At 39.5% G+C, this 24790-nt stretch overlaps 3 protein-coding genes across 3 annotated transcripts; 1 reads left to right on the forward strand and 2 right to left on the reverse strand.

The window, feature by feature from the left end:
- Window positions 1-36: 36 nt before the first annotated feature.
- Window positions 37-8897, forward strand: LOC6732538 (serine/threonine-protein kinase grp). The gene is made up of 6 exons (XM_016180225.3): window positions 37-168; window positions 776-999; window positions 5503-5680; window positions 6452-6594; window positions 7113-7322; window positions 7929-8897. The coding sequence occupies exons 1-6, from the start codon at window positions 65-67 to the stop codon at window positions 8606-8608; spliced, it is 1539 nt and encodes a 512-aa protein (XP_016025191.1). The 5' UTR covers window positions 37-64; the 3' UTR covers window positions 8609-8897.
- LOC27208182 (zinc finger protein 14) lies at window positions 8633-12137 on the reverse strand. The gene is made up of 3 exons (XM_044922445.1): window positions 12011-12137; window positions 10115-11958; window positions 8633-9625 (listed from the first exon to the last, which is right to left on the reverse strand). Exons 2-3 carry the CDS (start codon window positions 11952-11954, stop codon window positions 8949-8951), a joined length of 2517 nt encoding a protein of 838 aa, XP_044778380.1. The 5' UTR covers window positions 11955-11958; window positions 12011-12137; the 3' UTR covers window positions 8633-8948.
- Window positions 12138-13213: 1076 nt separating this feature from the next.
- Window positions 13214-24785, reverse strand: LOC27206501. The gene is made up of 2 exons (XM_016178195.3): window positions 24643-24785; window positions 13214-14714 (listed from the first exon to the last, which is right to left on the reverse strand). The coding sequence occupies exon 2, from the start codon at window positions 14615-14617 to the stop codon at window positions 14447-14449; it is 171 nt and encodes a 56-aa protein (XP_016025195.1). The 5' UTR covers window positions 14618-14714; window positions 24643-24785; the 3' UTR covers window positions 13214-14446.
- Between the last annotated feature and the right edge of the window lie 5 nt (window positions 24786-24790).

A 24790-nucleotide genomic window follows, 5' to 3' on the forward strand; every position in this document is an offset into this window, starting at 1 on the left:
GAACAACAAAACTAAGGCGCAACTGCAAGCGTAGTTTTCTGTTGGTTGCAAAAGGCAGCACACCATGGCTGCGACGCTGACGGAAGCGGGAACAGGTCCTGCGGCCACCAGGGAGTTCGTCGAGGGATGGACTTTGGCCCAAACTCTGGGCGAAGGTGCCTACGGCGAGTGAGTGTCTCCGAACTACATACATATATAATTACAAATGCCATCACAGACCATAAGACCATTAAAGACCTTATACGCTCAGATTAATAATTACTCAGCTTCAAGTTTAAAAAACTTTTTTTTAACGATGGTGGTCCAAGGGTTTTAAAGACTTTAAAATACCCATGACATTGAGATGCAATGAATTTTATTTTATGATACAAATTCGCAAGTCCGTGTTTTGTGGTGCCTCTGTATGTGTGTGTGTGTGTGTGGAAGTCAATAAACCGGAAATGCTGCAGAGCAGCACGAAAAAGAAGAAGTGCTTAGTGAAACGCACTTTTCCGGCGTATTCGCTGTATACATTCATCCCGAAAGCACCCGCTGCGCTGCCCCTTTTTTTTAAGGGACTCCACAGTGCGCATGTCCCCGGTGTCCGGGTCCGGGGAATTCGAGGAATACGGGAGTACGACTAACGACAGACAGACGGCATACGGCGCACTCAATGCACCCGGACGGAGAACAGTCGATACACAGACACCAGCGTTGCAGCTGCAGTTGCAGTTCGTCCTGCAGCGGTCGTATATCCGTTACTAATCCCCGAACTATATCCGATATTTGGATGCAGGGTGAAGCTACTAATCAACCGGCAGACTGGCGAGGCTGTGGCCATGAAAATGGTGGATCTAAAAAAACATCCGGATGCAGCGAACTCGGTGCGAAAGGAGGTCTGCATACAGAAGATGCTCCAGGATACGCATATCCTCCGATTTTTCGGCAAACGTTCGCAGGGCAGCGTGGAGTACATATTCCTGGAATACGCCGCCGGCGGAGAGCTATTCGATCGAATAGGTGAGTTCGAATTTAATTTATATAAGTATGATTTTCAGTCCAAGTGAACTGAACTGCTAACGCGTTATTAAACTTTTGTAAGCGAAAGTTGCTTTGCTTGCTAATTTACTTACTTATAACAACAAAGTTTTTAAAATTAAAGTTGAAATTGTGTAAAATTGTAGAGGTTGGGGTAATAAACTGCAATACGGTGGTTTATATTTCTAAAAGCGTGAAAATGATTCACGAACCATACTACCTTTATTTTTTTGATGGTATATGGCTCTGTAGCTAACTAAATCAGCCCCAATTGTTGTCCGAGTCAGCACCAACTGAGCTTTTTATCAAAGCAAAAACCTCTTGACGGAGGAGCTACTTAAAGTTTGTTGGCCACTCAACTTGCTGTAAGCCACTATGCGGCATAAAAGTTGTCGACCACAGAAATCCAATAAATAAAATGATCCCCCAAAGCGTGCTTTGAAATAGTTAAGAATATGGTTTAAATCTCGTTAGCAAATGGCGATTATAAGAGGTAATAATAAAAGCAAACAACTTTAAATAGCTTAACTCTGTGCACTTAAAGACTTGCCTAACCCACGTACGTTTAAGAACATTACCATTTATACGTCTTTTAAAATTGGTTTTCTATCAGCTCTTTATTCCGAATATGATTGGATAAGAATGCTTCTGTTTATGGTTCATTACTATTCCTGCCTCCGTGCTGGCATCCCACATCCGAAACTCATCCAAGTCGTAAATGAGATAGGTGGAGCCAGCGGTTTGGCGCAGATGCCACATAGTCATATAGACGTCGGCCAGACGGGGCAAATATGCCAATATGCGACGCGATGCGATGCGAGCACTGGCAGACGACGGACAAACAAACCGACTGCTGACAGCGTTGTGCTACGGTTTTGTTGTACTTTTGTGGGTCCAACTTGAAGTTCGTCCTGCCATCCGGTGAATCGAAGTGGAACACACACACACACACATTTATATTTCTGCAGCAGCGGGAGCGACAAATCAGACTGACAAGATACGTATCTTGATTACGCCAGCTTTCTGTCTCTTTTGCAATGACAATTTGCCAAATGCATGGGCGGGGGGGAAATGGAAATGCGGGGAAAGGGGAAAATTGGGGGGACAGTAGGTGCCAAGCTCGTGGCATTTTCATAAATATTAACAGCTTGGCAAAAGGTCAGCAGAAGAGCAGCGAGTATGGAAACGAAGAGAGATTGCCCCTAATGGAAGTGGCGTCCTTGCATTGATTGCCACCACTCATTCTGGTCCTGGTGCTGGTCCACCCCCGATTTCGCCTATTCCCAATCACCATCATCATCATTTTGCTCCGCCCTCTCCGCAGGGGATGTTGCATGGGGAGCTGGTGTAATAATCAATGTGGCAGCCATATTTAGTCCCCGGTTGCTAAGCCATTTTTAATGATATCTAGAGATGTTGCGAAGTCTGAGTGATGGGCACTGCGAACCTAATGGCTTTAAATATTTATCAATAAGTATGGTGCGATTTTAGTTCAACTTCTCAACTTGAGTCTATTGAGCAAAGTGTTTAGTTTAGCCAACGAAGTATGCTTTTATTCCACTTAACACCAATTAACATCCTGTCAGATAAATTCAGTTATATCAGTAAATAAAATTTGACTCCCTTACTGATAATTGGCTGTCAGATATTTTTCTGTAAATCAAATATATTGTGATGACAGCTGAATGAGCAAGTTAAATGCAGTCAATTAAACGAACGCCATTATGGCATTTTATAAAATATTTTATTTTACTACTGCATACATGCACATTTTATTCCAGTTAGTTACCAAAATGCTTATGGTTTTCTACTTACAAACTCACTTTGAAATTTACCCAAAATTATGGAAAAATTGTTTGTTAAAGAAAAGCATTGAAGTGCACGACCACTTCCATCGCCAATCATATGGCCACTCACGAAATCAGATCATCATTGGATATCACGCTTGCATCTCTGCTTTCGATTTTAGCGGTCTAGCGCCTGTTGGTTGGGCAACAAAACATCCTTTTCCCAGCCAGGATATTAAATTGGTAAGGGAAGAGGTGGTAGTGGAAGATGGAGAGGGGGGGCCGAGTGCAATGAATGGCTGCCATAAATAGGTTCAATATGCAAATGAAACATAATGGAGATGCACACATGCAACCAGATGTCCTCGACTACGAACGTGCGTGTGTGCGAGAGTTTAATTGTCTGTTTGCACAGAAACGCATTCATTAAGCTTGTACGCCAAATGGCGAGATGAAAAGCGGGGTATCAAGAGGGCGAGAGAATTGGGGGGCTTATAGATTCGCAACCGATTTGGCCACTCGCTCAATCTGAGCAGGGGGTTCGACATAAATTATGCTTCAATTACAAATGAAATTTTCGAGTAATTTCCCTCATTTCCATTGCCTTGCATAATTTTTGTACTGCTTGGGTGGGAATGCTTCTCTCTCACTCAGTGAAATGCATTTAATTATGCTAAAATGTTACTGACGGCCAGCAATTTTATTGCTTTCATCTTATTTTCTCGGCTTCATGTATGCAAATTTATACTTTTTCAGTTCGACGTTTATATTTGTGCGCTACTCAAACTTAAAGTCAGTCAATATTTCGGTTTATCCTTTAGCATATAAGCCTTTGCATACAGAAACTGAAAGAAAAGCGTTGTGAATTTGAGAATACTCATGCTAAAAGTGTAGATACGTACATTTCCTTGCAATTCTCAAAAGAAACCAGATTAACATTCGAAAAATTGCATCCAAATTTTTGTAAATGAACATTTTAATTAATTGTTTTCCTGAGTGCATGATGCACTTGCCTTCGTTTAATTTTACCTGTGGCCAAAGAGTTGTGCAAATGGCGCCAACATGCCACATGATAAATGAATTGCAAACAATGGGCACCATGGAATGGGGGCCACAGATTGGGGCTGGGCTTATAGACGTGGGCGTGGCACACCAGCCCATCTTTATCTCCTGCAAAATCAACATTAAAGGTTTTACACGTTGAGAGTGACAAGAAGAAACCAAAGTGAAAAAAGGGGGTAATATAAAAAACGTGCGAGAAAAACTCGATAGAAACTAAAGCTGCTTAAAATAATTACTTGAGTTTCTGCTTACCGATTCTTTCGTTCGAATTGGTAAAACAGGAAGGAATACTAATTTCTTTTATAGTGCTTATTTTTCACATTTAAAAGCGTTTATTGTTGGTTATAGAAACTGTTTTTAACTGTTCTACTGACAGCTATATGTCCGTTTTTCATCAAATTAAAATCGAAATTACACCTTGTGAAAAAATAGCAAGTAGCAATAGCGTCAAGTTAAAATCCAAATTATACCTTGTGGAAAAATAGCATATATTGAATAAGAGCATATTGTTATTAAAAGCAACATAGGTACCAAAGTTATAAGAATATATTCTGTTTCAAAGTACTCTTCCCGCTTTTTATAAAAGTTTCACTCCACAAATGTAAAATTTATTCAATCAAAATGGCAAATTCCATCAACTCGATGCAAATTTTATAAACATAATATTGCTTTCCCTGTTCACCTTTGAACCGCCCCGACAAAAGTGCTAGAGTCAAGAGCAGAAACAAGAGGGTTAAAGGTAAAATCGATGAGAGGCGGATGGATGGGGGAAATGAGATGATGATGTTTGATATCGCTTGCAGGATGCGGCTGCCTTTGACAGTCAATCAGGTGAAAGGCATAGGAAATACAATCTGTCTAGCTATTGCTAACCCCAGGCGATGGCCTGGCCTTCTCTTCCTTGTGACTTCCATTGTTTCTCCTTTCGTCTGACTATTTCGATGCACTTCCGAGTGGCACTCTTTCGCCAAAGTGGCTGGCGAGCTAAGAAAACTTTAAAGCTTTTCGTATTAGTACTCCCAGTACTAGAGAACTATCTCTTTATGAGACGAGCTTCCTTAATTCTTAAAGTAAAATATATTCCTATGTTGCATAGTGACTTCAAGACAGACAGCCAGAAGTTAAGTGGCCTTTTATATTTGTTGTCTACCTAACCAACAGGTAAACCTGACAACTAAACAAGCATTTTGACATTGTTTGCGCTCGGGCCTTGATTAAAATTGCATAAAACTGTTGATTGTGCTGCGGCTGTTTCATCCTGGGCCTTTCGTTGTTCCGTGAAAGTAGGTGCAACCGGCTAAGCTCATAAATCCTTTACACACACGCGCATCAGAATTGCATTTGTTTTTCACCTTTCCTCCAATGTTGTTGGTCGGCTGCACATTTTTCCCATTTTCCAAAAGTTCAGTTCCGCTGAAAAATATCCATAAAGAAAATACAAATAAATGTATGCATAAAAGGGGAGGGTATTGTTCAACATACCTGTATAAATTGCATTGCAAAATGTGTCGAAAATTGTAATTCAATTTCTGCGAAATGTTTTTTCTTTTTTTTTTTGCATTTTGATCTGACATCTCTCAATTGTATGCAGCATGCAGGCTTTAAAACGTTTATTTGTTTCTTTATTCTTTTGCAGAACCCGACGTGGGAATGCCGCAGCATGAGGCTCAGAGGTATTTTACACAGCTCCTGTCCGGACTCAATTACCTGCATCAGCGTGGGATCGCTCATCGGGATCTGAAGCCGGAAAATCTGCTGCTTGACGAGCATGACAACGTGAAAATATCGGACTTTGGCATGGCTACTATGTTTAGGTATTAGGTACAACATTATAGAATAATTCCAATTATAAGGCAAAGAAGGATACCTAAATGTATATCAGAGATTCGACTAAAATAGCATTTATTTAAATAGCATCCGATTTAGCAATTTAAATATTATAAATTAAATCCACTCTGCGTGCGAACGTACAAAATCCATTAACGATGGCTAACCGGTAGTGAAAAGTTTTTCTGCACACAACTGACCGACAAGGAGAATAGTTAATTGAAAGCGCTGCGGGCACAGCATCCAAACAAAACATGCCCCTGGTGGTTTTTAGTTTTCAGCTAAGCGAAAACTAATTTAAATCGTTAGCCGGTCTGCATTAGAAAGTTAAAAATAGTTGTAAGGAAAACAACAAGCATGCAATTATAAGATTGGTACCAAAGCATATATTTAAACCATAAATCTACATAGAAAAGTGTGTCTAGTTTCGCTGATTAATCAGCTTTAGCTTCTTAATATAATTTTAATATTTTCTTAATCAATGAAACTGTTTTATATTTTATATTAAGGTGTTTCCAAAAACCATATTTTGCACCATATTTTAATGGGATACCATATATTTGTTAGCCGAATATTTATTTTCTAGGGCCATTATATAGTGAGTTCATACTGTCCTAAAGTCATGTGCTATTCTCTCAGTGTAACGACTTACAGAAGCCCAAAACTTATTCTCAATTCCTTATGCTCTCTTTTCCCTTCTTTCTCGCAATTAACGACGACTGCGATCTGGTTGTGATCACGTCATTACCATGGATCAGGTGCAAGGGCAAGGAGCGACTGCTGGACAAACGCTGCGGCACCTTGCCGTATGTGGCTCCCGAGGTGCTCCAGAAGGCATATCACGCCCAGCCGGCGGATCTCTGGTCGTGCGGTGTTATATTGGTCACAATGCTGGCGGGTGGTAAGTGTGATTTCGGTGCGAGATTGCTTTACATGTGCTCCGTTTAATGCATTTTCCGCTATTTAATTTTGCATTATTTTGCGTGATTTTTGTGCACTACCTTATAACAACAAACAGAAAACAGTGAAAGAGAATGAAAGCATAAATTCCAGAGCATCGCCATCGATGTAGCCTCGCATTTACGGAAATCAATCAGCTCATCATGCATTATGTACTCGCCCACATTTTTTTTTTCGGTTCTTTGCTCACATTTCTCCTCTTGCACTATTTATCATTTTTGCTGTTTCTTTGGTATTCTAGCTGTAGATTGTTTCACGCACATTGTATATCATCTAAAGCTTTTATACCAAAGCTCCAGCTTAAATTGCTTAACAACGCACCAACCCAAAACAGCCACAAATACAGGAATGATTAATGATATTTCACCCGCTTGCCAAGTCAATTCATGTGTCTTTCGTGTAATTCGTCTATGCTTGCAAATAATCCATTCAAATAATATGGCATATGTTGTGTTGCAGAGCTGCCCTGGGATCAGCCGTCCACCAATTGCACGGAGTTCACCAACTGGAGGGATAACGATCACTGGCAACTGCAGACTCCTTGGAGCAAACTGGACACCTTGGCTATTTCGCTGCTTCGCAAGCTGCTGGCCACCAGTCCGGGGACGCGTTTGACCTTGGAGAAAACCCTGGATCACAAATGGTGCAACATGCAGTTTGCAGACAATGGTATGTGTTATTTAGTGGTGACTTTAGTGTGTTTAAATCAGTGAATAGTTTAAAAGTCCACTCGATGGCTCAGGTACTTAGTGACTCTCAATGCCTTTGACATTTTGGGGGTCACTCTGTGCCTGTGCTGCCAGTGGGACATAATCTACAAATAAAGTGATAAGTACCAGTGAATTACATTGAAATGAGTGCCTCAGAGTGTAGCTGACTTACCATTGCTTTGGCGCTTTAGCTGTATGATAGATTTAAACTACTTCATAAAGCTAGATTACCAAAGCATTGGCTTGTGCAGATCAATCGTCGGAAACAAATTAAGCCATGTTTAGTTATTGCTATTTATTATTACATTTATTGTTAAATTTGTTTAAACTTATATGTTTCTCTTTTGTTTGCATATTATTTGCTCTTTGGTGATTTTAGCTGTATGGTGTATAAGTATTCCATAGAGCTTTATTACCAAAAACCAAATGGTTTCTGCATTATGCTTGAGTTGATTTTATTTGGTATAATTTACTTTTCTAGCGTTAATTGTTCTTAATGTTATTATTATTTAAGAGCTTTAGACTATTACATTTTTAATGCTAAACAACATTTTCTTTTCCTCAGAACGTTCCTATGACCTGGTGGACTCGGCGGCTGCCCTGGAGATATGCTCGCCAAAGGCTAAGAGGCAGCGTCTGCAGTCTAGTGCCCACTTGAGCAATGGCCTGGATGACTCCATCTCCCGGAACTACTGCTCTCAACCCATGCCCACAATGCGCAGCGACGATGACTTTAATGTCAGACTGGGCAGTGGTCGCTCCAAGGAGGATGGAGGCGATCGCCAGGCGTTGGCACAGGAGGCTCGGCTCAGTTACTCCTTCTCGCAACCAGCTCTGCTGGATGATCTCCTACTGGCTACCCAGATGAACCAAACGCAGAACGCTTCCCAGAACTATTTCCAGCGTTTGGTGAGGAGAATGACCCGATTCTTTGTGACCACGCGATGGGATGACACTATCAAGCGATTGGTGGGAACCATCGAAAGACTGGGTGGTTATACGTGCAAGTTCGGTGACGACGGAGTGGTCACCGTTTCCACTGTCGATCGGAATAAGCTGCGATTGGTTTTCAAGGCGCACATTATAGAGATGGATGGCAAGATTCTTGTTGACTGCCGGCTGTCAAAGGGTTGCGGCTTGGAGTTTAAACGACGATTTATCAAGATCAAAAACGCCCTGGAGGATATCGTGCTAAAAGGACCCACCACTTGGCCGATTGCGATTGCTACAAATTCGGTGCCTTAGCTTTTAGTTTCATTCGACCTTAAAAACCTCTCTTGTATTCGGTTATATTTACATTTGTCTAGCCTGTAGGAGCAACTCATGCATCACCTTCGATCAGAATCATCTAAACTTCTAAGTGTGCTAACTTATTTTTAATTCATTGCATTGTTTACGAGTACGTTATGTAGCAATAATTAAGGAGGGCTCTCCTTCTATTTTAATTTTGTTGAATTTTAAAGCAAATGTCGAGTATTGAAAACTAGTTTAAATGTTATCGAACAATAAATCTTATGCGATTTTGAGTAAAAAAGTTTTTTTTATTATTTATTTATATTATACTATATATTATATATATATTAAATCACGGAGTGTTGTGTGAAATAGGAGGGCATGTTTGAATTCCATTTTCCACGCACAGATCAGTAGTGAATTCAATTTTGAGTTTCGAGAAGAGATTGTCTCTTAAAGGCCCTTTGGCATATAAAGCATTTGTATGGTCCTTCCTTGTGTGAACGATCATTTGTCGTAGAAGATGGTGTTTTTGCTTAAACGCACAGTAGCAGAGTGGACACTGGTACGGCTGCTCTCCCGTATGAGTCCGAATGTGCATTGTAAGTTGGTTTTTGAACCGGAAGGCCTTTAAGCAGTCATTACATTTATGTTGTTTTACACAAGTGTCTTTCTTGTCATTCGAATCCGAATCAATATGGTCCCCAAGCGCATCTTTAGTTTGCAGACTAGAGCAATAGGTTTGTTCTTGAGCATGGTAATTTGATTCTTCGGTATCATCAAAATCAGCAGGTTCGATCCTTGGGGAATTTAAGGTCATTGGCACCTTGTATTTAGTCTTCACATCTTCCAGACAAGTTGGACAAATATGTTCGGGAAAGAAGTCCCCTTTAAAAACTGGATACTTGGACCACTGGGCAATCATATCCGGAATCGAGGGTCCAGGTCCTGGCATTTCATCGAATATATTGACCAGTTCGTCGTGGTCCGACCAGCAAATGCGACATATAGCTTCCATGTCTATAAAAACTACAAATCATGTACATTTGAACGAACCATTAACATAATTTTCATACATACCTCTTTAATAGAAACGGTAATTAATAAAATAACTTAAAATGTAGGCGAAAACGGTGCTATTTTACCTCTGACCTTATTTTTTAATCGACCCTGTTCCAGAAATGTCATTTGTGTGTAATCGAACTGTCACGTTATTTTCTTAAAATCGGACACTTATCGATGCATAGCAATCGCTTTCTCCAAAATTATTGATCCTAGTATGAAAAGCTTATCAAATATAATAGAGCTTGTAAGAAATTAATATACCATTTCATTTTGTTAAATATTTTTTTATATTTTATTTTGCAAAAAACATAAATTATTTCGTTGAATTAAAAAAATCAATATCACGTGTAAATATATTATATTTATTTAGTTACCAGCTATCTAACTCGTGAAACATTTTATTTACATTCACTTGTGCAACATAAGAACCACGGGTCGTAATTCAAAGTTATTTTCCCAAATGATTCTGGATGTGGTTCCTAAGAGTTCTGGCATCTGCGAAAGCCTTCGGACAATGATCACACTTATAGGGTTTCTCGCCCGTGTGAGTCCTCATGTGCCGACTAAGACTTGACGACACCTTGAATCGCTTTTGGCATTGGGTGCACTTATGCGGCCTTTCCTCCGAGTGCACAAGAAGGTGTGCTTTGAGGCGAGAGTGTCTCATAAAGGCGCTCTCGCACTGGTTACACTTGTGGGGTCTTTCCCTCGTGTGGATCCGGATGTGGCGATATAAATCGATTTGTTGACCAAAAGCCTTTGAGCAGTAGTCGCACTCGAAGGGTCGTTCGCCTGTGTGAGTTATAGTGTGCACTTTCAGTGATGTAGCATACTTGAAGGTCTTTTTGCAGATATCACATCTATACGGCTCGACTCCAGTGTGTATCCTGGTATGCACCTGTAATCTATGTTTATTCGCAAACTTCTTGTGGCAATGAGTACATTTAACTTCTTTGAAATTCCGAACTTTTATGCCAGTCTGAGCATCCTGGTCGTGTGTCAATAAATGTTTTCTAAGATCGTTTGATTTCTTATAAGCTTGGGAACATCGATTGCATGAGTATGGTAGTTCGTCGTTGTGAGATTGGATGTGTATCTTTAGATCAGTATAAAACTTAAAAACTCTTTGGCATATGTCACATTTATAAGGCACTACTCCCTCATGTTTCCGCATGTGCAACTCATAGGTGGTGTTACTAAAGAAAGTACTTTCGCATAGATTACACTTGAATTGTTTTCTCGTGGTGTGAGAAACAATGTGTCGCTTTAGATCGACGTTTTGCTTATATGCCTTCGGACAAAGACTACATTTGTACGGACGTTCTCCCGTGTGGACACGCAAATGTTTTGCAAGAGCACTTTTTCCCAAAAAAAATTTAGGGCAATATGTGCACGTATATTTACGGCCAGCCGATTTAACACGTTCGTTGCGTTTAGAAGGTGATCTATTCTGATCTTGAGGTTTTTTTGTCTTTTGAAATGTGTCAATATGTTGATTATGGTCTGTAGGAGAGTCAATGTCTTCTTTGGCGTGAGTCCTGAGGTGGTTCCTATAACTACAGTAGCGCGCAAAGGATTTTCCACATTGGGAACAATTGTGGGGTCGTTCATGATTATCGTCACGCAATAAAAACGTCTTTGGTATACAAGGTTCTGAAACATCAGTCTTAACAACACATTTGAGCTCTCCATCGGCTTTATCAATTTCGTCTTCTGATGTAACTACATCTCCGAAGTTGTCCTCTTGAATATGGCAGTTAGATAGATCAGGTGCAGTAGCTTTATCCTCTCTAATATCTGAATCGGATTGAAAATTTTCGCCGACTGATATTTCGCTATTTTCATCGTCTTTAAAATAGTCATCTGATTGACCAGTTTCAATGATCTTTTGCAGATGATGGAATTGATGTCCATTCCTTTCATCAGTTAAATATGAATCTTCTTCTTTTATATTATCTGGGCAATCTATCTCTTGACTAGAATTTGATTTTCCACTCGCGTAGTTTGAAACCTTCCAAAACTCATCCTGCGAGTTCTCCTCGGTGTCTTCCACTTTAACTTGGGACAGGAATTGGTGGCCTATCTTGGAGGTCTGCTGCTTATAGAATTCAATGTGCGCATCCTCCAGGCAGCTTGGGCAAATGAGTTCCGGTAGGGAGTCGCCTTTCACAACCTCGTAGCCGGACCACTGGGCAATCATGACCGGAATTGAAGGACCCAGTCCTGGTGTGCCTTCGAATATGTTGACCATGCCATCGCGGTTTCCCAAGCAAACTCGGCATATATCCTCCATTGCCCTAGAAGAGTATTTAGGTAACTACCTAGCAATAATCAAATAAACTGGCCTACCTTTGTTATTTAACGTAGATTCCATTTACTGAAATAGTTTGTGATTAATTGTTTACGTATGGTTTTCTCGGCCACCGTAATCACCCTGTTTTATCTAAACTGTGCTGTTAAGAACATTACTCTAATTACCCTATGTTCAATAAGAGCTGTTGAGAACATCGTTATGGTTTAACATAGATATCTTGGAAAACATACATCGTAGAATATTTTTTTTTAATAGATGAATTCATTAATTTAATAAATTAAAATTGGTTTTTGGTAGCGAAAAATGAATCTTAAGACATAATAAAACAGTTTAAAAATACGTAGCATAAAACAGTTTTAAAAATACTACATTTTTATGTTTTTTTTTTATTTGTTTTCGTATGTTTGTCAAATTAGCGTCGATGGCGGAACAGTGGAGTTCGGAACACGGTGAAGTGTTTTATTTATTTTTTTTGTAGTTTGTAAGTAAAAGGTGAATTCTAATTAAAATGCAAAAATGCCAGGGAATAAAAGATCTAACTTTTTATGTACGTCCTAAGATACGACGACTCAGGAAAGTATATTAAATATGCAATTGAAAAATCGGCTCCGCTCTTTTTGGAGAAGGACATTTCAGGAAGATTTAAAAAAAAATGTATTAACAGTTTTTGAGATAATGGAATAACAGTGGGTCTAGCTATAAACCAGCCCATACATTAAAGAAAGAGCCCTTTAAATTAATTCGATATTTTGGTTGTTCGCAGAGCGTGTTCGAAATTTTCGTGCCTATAGGCTTATGTAGGCGTAATTATGTAATAATCCTGTAAAAATGCATCAATGCATTTATGCATTTCCGAAAATTTTAATATTTACGATCGAAAGACATTTTCACACAATAACAGCTTTCTTGCTCACATTCTATTTCCACTCTTATCGCATTCCAAAGTAATTGAAACACCCTGTACAATAAAATGTGCTGTTAACCGCTAAAACACGTTTTATGTTATCGAATACCTATCGATTAGGCGTTTTATTTAAAATAGAAGCCGCGCTCATTTTTCAAATAGAACTTCTTTTGAAAAAATACAAGCCTCTATGATGTTAAAATAATATTATTCTTTTCTACTAAAAGAAAAAAGTTACCCACAATGTAAAATTTATTGATAATCAACATAAATAAAAGTTTTTACCCATGACTTGGGTTGACCCAACCAAATAAGAAGCAAAATAAATGATATATTACATTGAACACTCAACAGCTTAAAGACTTTATTTATTGACCGATATCGATTTATTGCATTTTTCTCAACAAACATCTGCTGCAGTGATATTGCTATGTTCTAGTACAGTTTTCTGTTTGTATTGGCATTTACCGCTACTACCGTTATTACCGTTATGTTCAAGTTGCATGGTTGCATTTTGGCTTACTAACTAATTAATAAGTAAAATTGAATTTCGAAAATCTCTGATAACTGTATTTGTTCTTTGTTGTCGTAGTTATTTCATTGATTTATAGTACGTTCTGAGGTTTTACAGAAATAAAGATAATTGTTTCACTATTGTGTTTTAGCATTGCTAATGTATTAAAAACAATTGCTGTCGTTTGGCAACTTCTTTGGGTTAAATGCACTTCTCATATTGCTGGGTTTGGATAACTATTGTGAATTAGTGTTAATCTTTATTGGATAAGCGCATTTGCATAGACTCCGATTCGAGTTTGATGTGTAAATATATTCCTCTACATGTATACATGGTATTGTAATTGTTAGTACTGCATTTTTGTTCGCTTCTTTAGTTAATATATGTATTTATCTAGTTAATAGCCTTGCATAAACGATTCTCTTGATGTTCCTCCTACTCGTATGTATTTTCATTTTGTGACACGCAAAACAGTGTTGTAATTACAAAAATATATATACCTCGTGTTGTAGTCGGCTGTTCTCGAAACTTAATCACTAATAAACCCGAATAAACTCAATAAGTGGATTATGATTTAATATTTATTTGCTTGTAGTTTGCAATTTGTATGTGTCTTATCTTCTTTTTGACTTATTACAATACAAAAGGTACGAAAGGCGCGAGAAATTCCGTTGCAACGGAATTTACACTAAAAATTGACTTAATTGTGAAGAGCTAACTGAACGAAATGGTTTTCGATTTCCCAAAAAGGACAGTAAATTAAACATTGAACTCCCAGGGATTGATATTCCTAGCTTTTCAGCTTAAACTTAGCGTGGTATTTCTGTTTACTCATTTTGTAATGCTTATTCTCTACATTGCTGGAAAAGTTAGGGTGACAATAGTTTGGTGTTTCTGTTGGTGTCTCATTATATATAGGAAAACTTGACTGAAAAGCGGCAACTAGTTCGAGTATCTGACATATGCATTTACATATCTTAAAATTTGGGGTTTTTTTTCACTTGGGAGGCGGAAAGGATATCGAGGGTACTTCGATCTTAAGGACTAGCTCCGTTACTCGGCGCGGCAGAGCAGCGAGGCGAATCGGAATAGACGCATCCAGCTGAAGAGCTTCGATTCTATGAGATTCTCCTCCGCCGTCGAGGTGGTCATGGAGACCCGCGACGAATTGGAGGACTTGCTGCTCCGTTTCTGCTGCATAATCCTGGGCGAGCTCATCTTCATTATCGAGTAAGTCGTCTTGGCGGCTTCTGGATTGCACACGCCACAAAAGTGGACGTGGGCTACGGGTCACAAGCGTGGAACGAACGAAACGCACAGGCTGCAAGGGGAAATTGAAAAGAGGCATTAGTCAGCATCGAGTGCTATTCAAAGTGGCAAGTCAATGGCTCAAAGCCCTCAAGTATCATTCTCTCTGTGTCGAGTGGCAGCCGTGACATCTGAGCAGCCGTCAGCAAATCCCCCAAATACCCAAATCCCGCAAATCTCCCGTGAAAAGCTGCTTGATGAGGGAATTGAAGAATGATTCTGTGAATACACACTCATAGCTGTTATTTCCATAACTACAAGTTATTTTCCCTATCATTCTGTTTATGTAGCATTATGCATTCAACTCCAGCACTCCGCTACTATTTGATTAATTTCGAATTAAGTTTATTTAACCCCAACAAATTAAACTTTCTCTGCTCCCCTTTTTCGTTATCGAAAACAATCATTTAAGCGGTACCCCACAGCACGACCATTAGGCCGAACTAGTTTTGTTTGGCAACACGGCAGTGCGCAGCTCTGATCGAAATGCTCCATTGGTTGCACACACCCAGCCCAACAAGGCATTGGTTCAGCCCACCCATCCAAGCCGATGACCTTGCCCATATCCACTGAAGTATACACACGGGTGGTATGCCCAAAAAGAGGCCCCAATCGAAACGTAGCATGCTCCAGTTTTTCCAGATCTGGCTGAAGCATTTCAATGACAAAGCGCAACGCTTCGTTACGGATAATGAAAGAAAAACATACAAATCTACGAAGTCACACAATTGATGTCCGCTTTAATTGGACAAAATCCTGTTTTCATGTACCTGGCAGCAAAGATTACATAGAATTGAGGAAGGAGACAGATTGCGTGTGTTCCATGTCAATGACAATTATGCAATGCACAATCTATTCCACTCCTCCTCCCATATTTCCACCCACCGCATTCTGGCAGCAAATTAATTTCAATTCCCCCGCTTTCCATATCTATGGCGACAGTCGAAAAAAGTGCAGTCCGGTCGTAAAACATTTCCAGATGTATATCTGGCGGATAATAAAAAAAAAGCTACGACAGCAGCTTGTCGCGTCCACGCGACACATAAAAATATTGCTTTGTTTTTTCCGCTTTGTATTTCGGGGATCGCTTTTCCTTCTAGCTTCTTGCCAAATACTTTTTCACTTTGTGTGTGTTTTGTAACCAATCTTGTCACCGCTCAAAATACGCCTGCGCATTTGCCTGGCTCATTATAATGCTTAGATCATGCAGATAGCCAGGCCAACGTAAGTACAGTGGGCAATGTGGGAGAAATGGTGCTTAAATTCCATATTTAGAATTCCTAGAATTTACAAGATTTAGGGTGAAACAAAATTTCCATATTGGTAACAATAAAACATTTATCTAGTCTTTAAAGTTCAAAGAAGAAATTGTGTATTTATAGAAATTTAGAAAAAATCAATTTAAACGAATTTAGAGTTTTCTGAGTTCAATCATTTAAACTTCAATCTTTAATTACCACATTATCGAACTACTTTTGTCATCAAAATTCCACATCCTATAAATGACCATGTTGCCATTCAATAAATTTTAAAGAAAGTTTAAAATTAGTGCCGTTAACAGCATTTCGTATAATTTCGAATTCGGTGGGAGATAAACATACATACATATTTGAGCTTATCTCAGTTCGCTTGAAATTTACAAATTTTTCCCCCCTTGCGCTCCATTTTCTCCTCCGCCTCTGCACGGCTTTTCGTTTCTTTTGCGTCGCTTTGACATATAAACATTTCGGGAATGGGAAATATTTTCTGTTTTCATTTTAATCTGCGCAATACTACGAATGCAGCTGCTGTGGTGTCAGTTAGAGCGGGACGGGGCGAGAGATCGTGTTGGCGTGGGCGTCTTAAAGCTAACGGGGCAACACGAAACTCGCCCACATATGTATGTATGTATATGTATGTATATGTATGATGCATATTTATGCATAACGCCCAACACCCCACACCCCCCGACCATACTCCTTCAATGCCTTTTTGAATTTCACAACTAAAAAATTACAAAAATTAAAAAAAATATTTTGCTCATTTTAAATCTATATCAAACAAGGTATTGAAGTGAATTTAAGAGTTTGTATTTACACTTTTTGGTTCCCTTTCTTAGAAAATTGTAAGCTCTTTAAGAGTCAACACTCATTTACATAGGTTATGTACTTCAGATATTCAATTTAACAGTTTTAAGCTAATTTGCCATATTATTCCCAAAATTAGCAGACAAATCTATATACAGTTGCTCTTGTTCATTCGATTGAACTTTTACCAATCGAATATCGCTCACCGAATATCTCCCCATCTCCCTTTCTCATCGATGACAATTTCAAGGCAGTTGTTTTATTGGATCTGCTGGCACCGCGGGGCGTATGCGTGATGTTTTTATTGCCGTTAAATTAACCGAATGCCCAGGCGATTTGTGGATGGGGAGAAAGCGGAGAAATGGGTGCGAACATGCAATACTTTAGATTTGGATGTGGCATATCCACGAATATTTGTGACTTGCCTGCCTGCCCCTCGGGTCATGTATTTCAATATCCTGGGCGCCAGGCAAGCTCTTGTGAAATTTATGAGTGTCAAGTGTTGGAAATCGAATATCTTTGATGGCGACGCTGTCTTTTCGGTAATTTGTGGCCCATCATTGAGTTTCGACGAAGTTTTATCACCCACGCAGACGGTTTGACATATTTTAGGGCCTGTAATGGCCGAATAACAGCTAATAATACGGAGAGACTCTTGATAGATTTTCCAGATTTTCCAACATGCTTAATTTCTTTATTCCAACACCTCCACTGACACTTTGTTTCCAGTTGTCTGACAAATATTTTCCATTTTCCTCCTAATTGGCTTCAATTTTGTGTCGCCATGTGATGTGTGCGTTTTTTGTACTTTTTTCTATGTGCATAAATATATTTCACTTTGCTTGTCACCCCGGCTCACATTGACCCACTTGGCGCATGCTGTGCAATATTAGCAGCAAAACAACAGCAAAACAACAACTGACAGTTGCAGTTTGAGCCTGTGCCAAATTCAATTATCAATTTGTGCCTTTCATGCATTTTCCATTTCAACTCGTTTTTCCCTACAGTTGGCAGTGGGAAAGTCGGCGGATTTGGGAGTTGCCATTTGACGTTTGGCATTTGAAATTTGCAGGCAAGCGACAGCTGCACGTCTGAAATGCCGTTGATAAGGCTAGTTAACCTAATTTTCTAAATTTGGGCAAACACGACTATTTTGACATTTAAATGGACTGAGAAATGGTAAAAGAGAGTTGAAAAGGGTTATATAAGCAACCCAAACCTCGTGCAAGAACTAGAAATGGTCATTTCTAAACAACGTTGAGTTTAAAGCTATGTGGATAATATCCAACAGTTTTCCCACTTAGCCCATTAGAACCTCGTATCTGACCCATTTACCTCCACTTGTGGCCATTAGAACCGTGTAACATCTGGCATTTACCTGATAATTTCTAGATAGTTGTTCCGTATGGCAACTGCCCCTACTTTTACCACTTTTCCCACTTGTTTCATTGTTCTACTATCGTCATCACTATTGCAGCCACAGCCACTGTCGCCTGTCGCTATCTGCAGTCTTGTCACTCACTGGTTGTCTCTGGCGGTTTCAATTGCATTTCAAATGGGCGTTTGCGTGTCCCGTGGAGCCGGGGAATGTAACCGGGAGACTGGGACACTGGGAGACTGGGAGCTTAACTTGGTGTTGTTATCAAGCGCGTGCCACTTCAGTGCCTCGCTGACTGACACAAGCACAGCTCGAGCGCAGATTCCACAAACAAACAGCGACCCACTGCCCCGCCCATTCACCCATCCGCCCACTTTGACATCCGTCTTAATGAGGCTTCAATATCACTTGCCAAGTGCCACACAAGCTACACAGAGCGAAAAAGTTTGAAATATATTCATGAATAACAAATATATAATGCTCTCTTTAATCTTAAAATCATCGTAGTCAAAGCATTGCATTTGCAAATAGGTTCATTATCTTTATATGAAATGACACAAAAGTGAGAAAGATTTTTCTCACTGTACTTTTGGTTACTATGTGAGTATGCTACTATTGTAAAATACAGACTGAGCGTAAGTAGAGACACCGATAGTTAGGTCTATGATCTAGACTCCACAGAGCTAGAGCGGCAGATCTTAGTAAATAGATAACGATATCTAATTGGGTCAGACTGTACTGTAATACGCATATTACGCTTGATTGTTAGCCGTTCGATTGATTCAATGAGCGTAAACAATAGATGGGCGAACCTTGAGATCTGCCCCCTTTATTTCTTTATTTTCTTTCAAACAGCATTACATGACAGAATCTTTAGCAGATCTGTAGGCAGCTTTTCTTTTGGGGTGCGCCATGATCTCACCAAACAGGCAACTAGAAACAACAAACAAATGACATCACATGGTCGGCAAGTCAAGTTGGGGACCCGTTCAACTTGAGTCGGCAATTAGATGGCAATATTGAAGAGATATACGTATAAATCATAAATATTAACAGCGCACACACAAACACACTACCACCAAGCTGGGCGATAATGGGAGTTCAAAGAGCCAAAGATACACACTAGAGAAGATGGGAAAAACCTGAATAAATATTTATAAGAATGCTAATTCCCCGATTGCAGTGGCTGCAGTAACCGTAAGGTGAGGAAACGAGGCTGCCACTGCTGGCTGGAGCATTGTCTTTTGGCCCAGAAGAGCAGTCAAGCAAGAGGGCTGTGCCTTCTTTTTTTGGGAAGGGGAAAAACCGCAAAAAGGCGGCAAGTGCCCTACGTTTTTCCAACCCCACTTTTACCACGAACTATCCATGCTCTCCATGCAACTGCGACATTGTAACAGTCTAGTTAACTTGCAACTTACAAGCGAATGTATCTAACTACAAGTTACTTTACAATGGCCCCATCTCTGCGGGCTATTCCAGCCACTACGACTGTCCCTCATCTCTTTTCACCTCCTGTGCTGTGTTGACTGACTTTCGAAACGTGTTGTCATGTAAATTAACCGAAAAATAAAAGAAGACGAGGGAAAACTGCCATGTTGCGGGCTAGCCGAGGAATACGAGCTACATGCAGCTATGCTGCAAGTATCTTTCAGATACACAGAACAAACACACACGGGGGAACATCGGTAGTGGGAGGCGATGGCCCCTCAGCCTGAGAAAGACAAATACAAATATAATTGACAATGGCGAACAGCTGGAATGAGTTGCAAACATCACAGACAATGCCGTTTAAATGGAAAATTGTTAGACGTCACAGGCCAGCAAGAGCTACAACCTAAACAGTCAGGCGACCAGTTGTCAGCTGTTCGGGGAAAACTTTACGCTGCACCGCACAAAATCCCAAACAATGGCCAACAATTAGGTTGGCCCTTAAGTCAAGTTCCTTTAGGGAGCTTCGAAATCGTTTAAAGTGCCTAAGTTGGAGGAAAACAATTCCCAAAGGCTTGTGGTAAGCACAGCATTTCGAATGGGTACAACCTAAGGAATCGGAATAGAAGAGTATATATGTAGCATGACAAAGAACCATTAATGGATGGCTTATAAAAAATATTATCTAAATTTAAAATAAAAATCCAAGCACATGGCAATTTGTTAAACAGCCACATACACATTGCGAAATCACACCTTAATATTTTACACATTTGACTAAAGGAACCACATTCCACAGACAATACAGATCAATACATTTTCAAACAAACAATTACGCGGAGTGCAGGGAGCCAAGGGGTGCCAATGTGCAATATCCCGATGGCCATAATGGCCACTATGGCCGCCGTCCATTTCCTGTTCTTTTGGCACGACTATTACGCATACGCCACGTAGCCAATACAAATGCAAATATTATACCATTATTGCGCACGAAATGCCAACGTAAACAATAATAAACACAGAGACCCAGACGAAGGAAAAGCCAATAAACAATAAGCCAAATGTGGCCACCCAAAAATAAAGTTAAAGAAAGACAAGAAAGAGACTGGCTGTCCGAAGTTCAAAGTTGGCCAAAAGAAATTGCGCGGTCAGCTTGGCCAGTCGCTCATTAGCTGAAGCCCAAAGTCCCATTGGGGCCAGCTCGTTAACTGGGCTAAGGGGAAAATCGGTGGCGAAGTTGGATCTGAAGCATGGTTTTATGGCCCAGCTAACCGCATGCATAATGATGGGAAAATCTTTATGCCCGCGCCTGATAAGAAATGCTACTCACACAAAGATGCCACATAGATGGGGAAATGCACAGATAAGCTGGGCGAGATCGCTCCGCTGATGGTGACATTATTTTATGGCTCGTTAAATGGTTTTAAATAAATTAATGAACTAACGAAAAAACAACGGAAAATGTCCCAATAAAATTCAAATGAAGGCAACGAAAATTGAATAAATACAAAACCAATAAACTCTGAATGAGCTGAAATTAAAATTGAATTGAAGGGCAAGCAAAGTGCTTAGGATTTCAAATAATTGGGAATTGCCTTAGGCAATTAGTAAATTCATTTCAGCCATTAAGGGCCAAAAAGTATTTTTAATTTAATTAAACGTTCACTTAAGCCGTTTTGTGTAAATATACATAGCAAAAATTGATTGCGAAAGCGAAAGATTTATGACTAAAGATGTAAACAATGTGAATCAATTAAATATACTCATACTTTTTGATAAATATTAGTATTAAATGTATCCCTATTTGAATTGCAAATATAACGAGGTCATATACAGAAAATTCCAAAGTTTGAGCTGCCAGAAATTTCCAATTAAGTCAAAAACCACACAACATCTTCAGAAGTTTTCCAAACCTACACTGTCCTACTTTTCGATGACTTTAGAACATTCTGTGCTGACCGAAGCAATTGGGTTTGGAATGAGTTTTCTTGCCCTACGTGGAGGGGTTTTCCCACTCAAGTACTTTCAATCGTGGTCAATGCATAATTCAGAACACTTATTCGTGGGGCCACAAAGTAAAGAAAGATGACGCTGTGAAAATATTGGGGACCACACACATTCACTTTGCGGGGGGGAAAGGGTCATTCGGTTTGGTTTGACCCCGCTTTTTGCATATGGGATCAACCTTCTGGTGACCTTTGCGCTGCAAGCTCGAGCATCGGGCCATTGATTTTCGATTATATCTAATTGGCATGACCGGCGGCCACGCCCACTTCCGCCCATCCTGTCTGTCCGCATTTTCCTGTCAAGCTTGAGTTCCTCATTTCGACTGGCCATTTTCAATTTCCATCTGACACGCTGTGGAATTTTTAGCAAGTCCTTGCCTTGTATTTGTAAATTGTTGTAAATAATTTATGCAATTCATCGTTGTCGGCTTACTGTTTTTTTTTTGGTTGTCGAAATTGTTTTTAAGCTTATTGTAAGCCCCAGATTGATGCCTTCCCATTAATTTTCAGCTAATCTCAATCAGTCAAAGGCAATGGCGAAAATTCATTCTAAAACCATACTCATCCGTAAACCAACTGAGAACTTTTATCGGAGTTTGAGTGACGGGGCTAATTTCGGTTTTTTGGCCCATTTCCGCTTTTGGGTAATTGAATTTTCGTAGATAAAACTGGGAAATTAACAATAAAATTGTTTAATTGGAATTGGCCTAAATAGGTTAGCGAAAGCCGTTGATTTGGATTTATCATATCCGGAGAATCGCAGTAATCACCTAACATTTAGGCAGTTGGTTTTAAATCAAAGAATGTTTTGTAGTTTTGGTTTTGTTAAAAATAAGCCTGAATAAATCTTACAAAATATTTATAAATGCAAACAAAATCTATGCCAAAACACATCGTTTTTCATCCGCCAAATTTTAAATGTGGAACAAACAAGTCTTCAAGCAAACAAGCGCTAAAAATAGTTTTCACCATTTATAATTTCATAGAAAGTCTGGGTCGTTTATCAAAAATTTCCACAATTACTCAGAATAAGCCAAACAAAACGAGATACATTTTTATTTCAACATATTTAAAGCACTTTTTCCGCATGAATATTTATAATTTTCAGAGAGAGCAGGTCAGAAATTTGTTGATGTGACTAATGGCACTTGTTTATGTACATATGTATCGTTAATGCAAAGAACACTTAGTGGGAAGTCGAAAAAGTAGTTTGGTAGTTATGACTTGGCTTATCTGGCAAACACTTCAAGTGCGCCCCAATTTACTGTCCCTTAAGGGGAAAACTCATGTACGCTTCTAATCTGGTTTTCCTCCATTCGCTTTATTATTTTCCAGCGCAAATATTGATTTCCTTTTTCCGTGCTGGCTTTCCCAAGTTTCCGAGTGTTATAAATGCAATACAAACGTCCCAAAGTTTGATAAGTTTTTCGGGATTTCGTGCCCCATATGTTGCTTATAGTTTTGGTCGAGGGACACCAAGTGCACTTAACGATAGATAAGAAATGAACGAGCATCAGAGCTGACCTACATGGAGAATCGGATAGCTGATATGGTGTATATGGTTTATGTACTCGTTATATATATGTACATATGTATGTGTTGTGTGTTGCCAAGTGTTCGATTGGTGGGGCATTAAAGCTGGCTCATTACACTCAATGGCTTCGAGTGCTTCGCACGATGAATATTAATCATTAAGTTTTATGTCTCTGCCAGCAGGACAAAGCAAATTAATTAAATTATAGCAATTCCTCTTACACTTATGCTGTAATTGATGTTGGGGCACCAACGCCATGCGAACTAGCTGCAGCTCATAACGAAAGGCATACGGCTCATTGGCCTATATATGTATAATGCTAGTGCCATGCCAAGGCATAAACAAAAGGCAGAAATGATTAATAAACTGAAGCCAAAAAGGGGGCGGCACATCAGCTCCGCTGGTGTGTGGAATACAGATGATGTGACATAATTGAAAAACCGGAGGTGGGGCCGAGGAAGCCTTTGAGAACTTTTTGTGTGAACTTATTCGTGGAGTCGTGGAGTGCACGGCGCAAAAGTAATCAACTGCCAACAGAAAAGGGAATGAACCAATTCTTTATGACTTCCAAACAGAAAAATAAAAGATTATGTGGTTCAGTTCGCAAGAGATCCGCTTTCAAAGTTCCCAGGAAAGGCTATGTTCAACCATCGGAATGAAAAACTTTGGCCAACTTTTACTTTAAAAGAACTGGCCAATGTTGTTGAAGTTCAATCGAGAAGGTAATTTCCTTTGAATAAACTTTTTAAAAGTAAAACAAAATACAAAGGTTTTAGGAAAAGTTTCTCGTATAACTCTTAAAACTTTAAATAACATACTAAAATAAATACACCATAATATCTTTCATATTAATTAATTTGGGAAGCACTTGATACACAAGTAGAAAATAAACCAGGTGTTTTTTATCAAAAGTTTTTAATTTTGATTAACTAATTAGAATTGATTAACTAAACAAACGAAGAATTGGCCAATTTGCCTTTCTAAAATATTAATATGTTTGTTTTTTTCATTATAGATATTAACCTATGTGAAATCACAATTCAATGGTTAATCAAATTCGCATTAAATAAGTAAAGCAAAAGATTATCCTTTCAATCCCATTCCCTTTATATGCAGATGTCCTTCGCCGATAAAAAAAAAGGCGAGAGCCTTATAGGATAATCTGGTTTTTTGGCAGGAACTACATATATAAGTCGCAAAGCTCTCGCTCATATCGGAATTTATAAAGGAAATGTAAAAGAATTTGGGGTGGAAATAGAAGTGGGGGCAGGCCATAAAACCAAATGAAAAACGAGTTGGGGCTTACGCTGGAAAGGAAACGCAAATAAAAAACAACAACGTTTAGGCGTGATTACGTAAAATGCGTAAAAGAACAGAAAGAGAGAGCAAATCGACGATGAGAAAGAGAGACTCGCAGGAACCACTTGACGCATTTCAAGGACACGTGCAGCCTTTGCAAGGACACACGCAGCATAAAAGAGTGGCGCATTACACAACACTGGGCGGCGTTAGCGCTCCCACCAACTTACCGTAATATGCAAGTTGGCAGCTCCTTTCTGGTGGCTGCCCTGTAGCTTTCTTGCCTTTTTTTTGGATTCAGCTAGGTAGGCCCTGACCGAAACGCTCTAGAAATTTCAGCAGTGGTAGAGGCCAGAACACAGATAACTTTCGAAGGTG

The sequence above is a fragment of the Drosophila simulans genome, chromosome 2L, assembly GCF_016746395.2.
Source record: "Drosophila simulans strain w501 chromosome 2L, Prin_Dsim_3.1, whole genome shotgun sequence".
Taxonomy (NCBI): Eukaryota; Metazoa; Arthropoda; class Insecta; order Diptera; family Drosophilidae; genus Drosophila; species Drosophila simulans.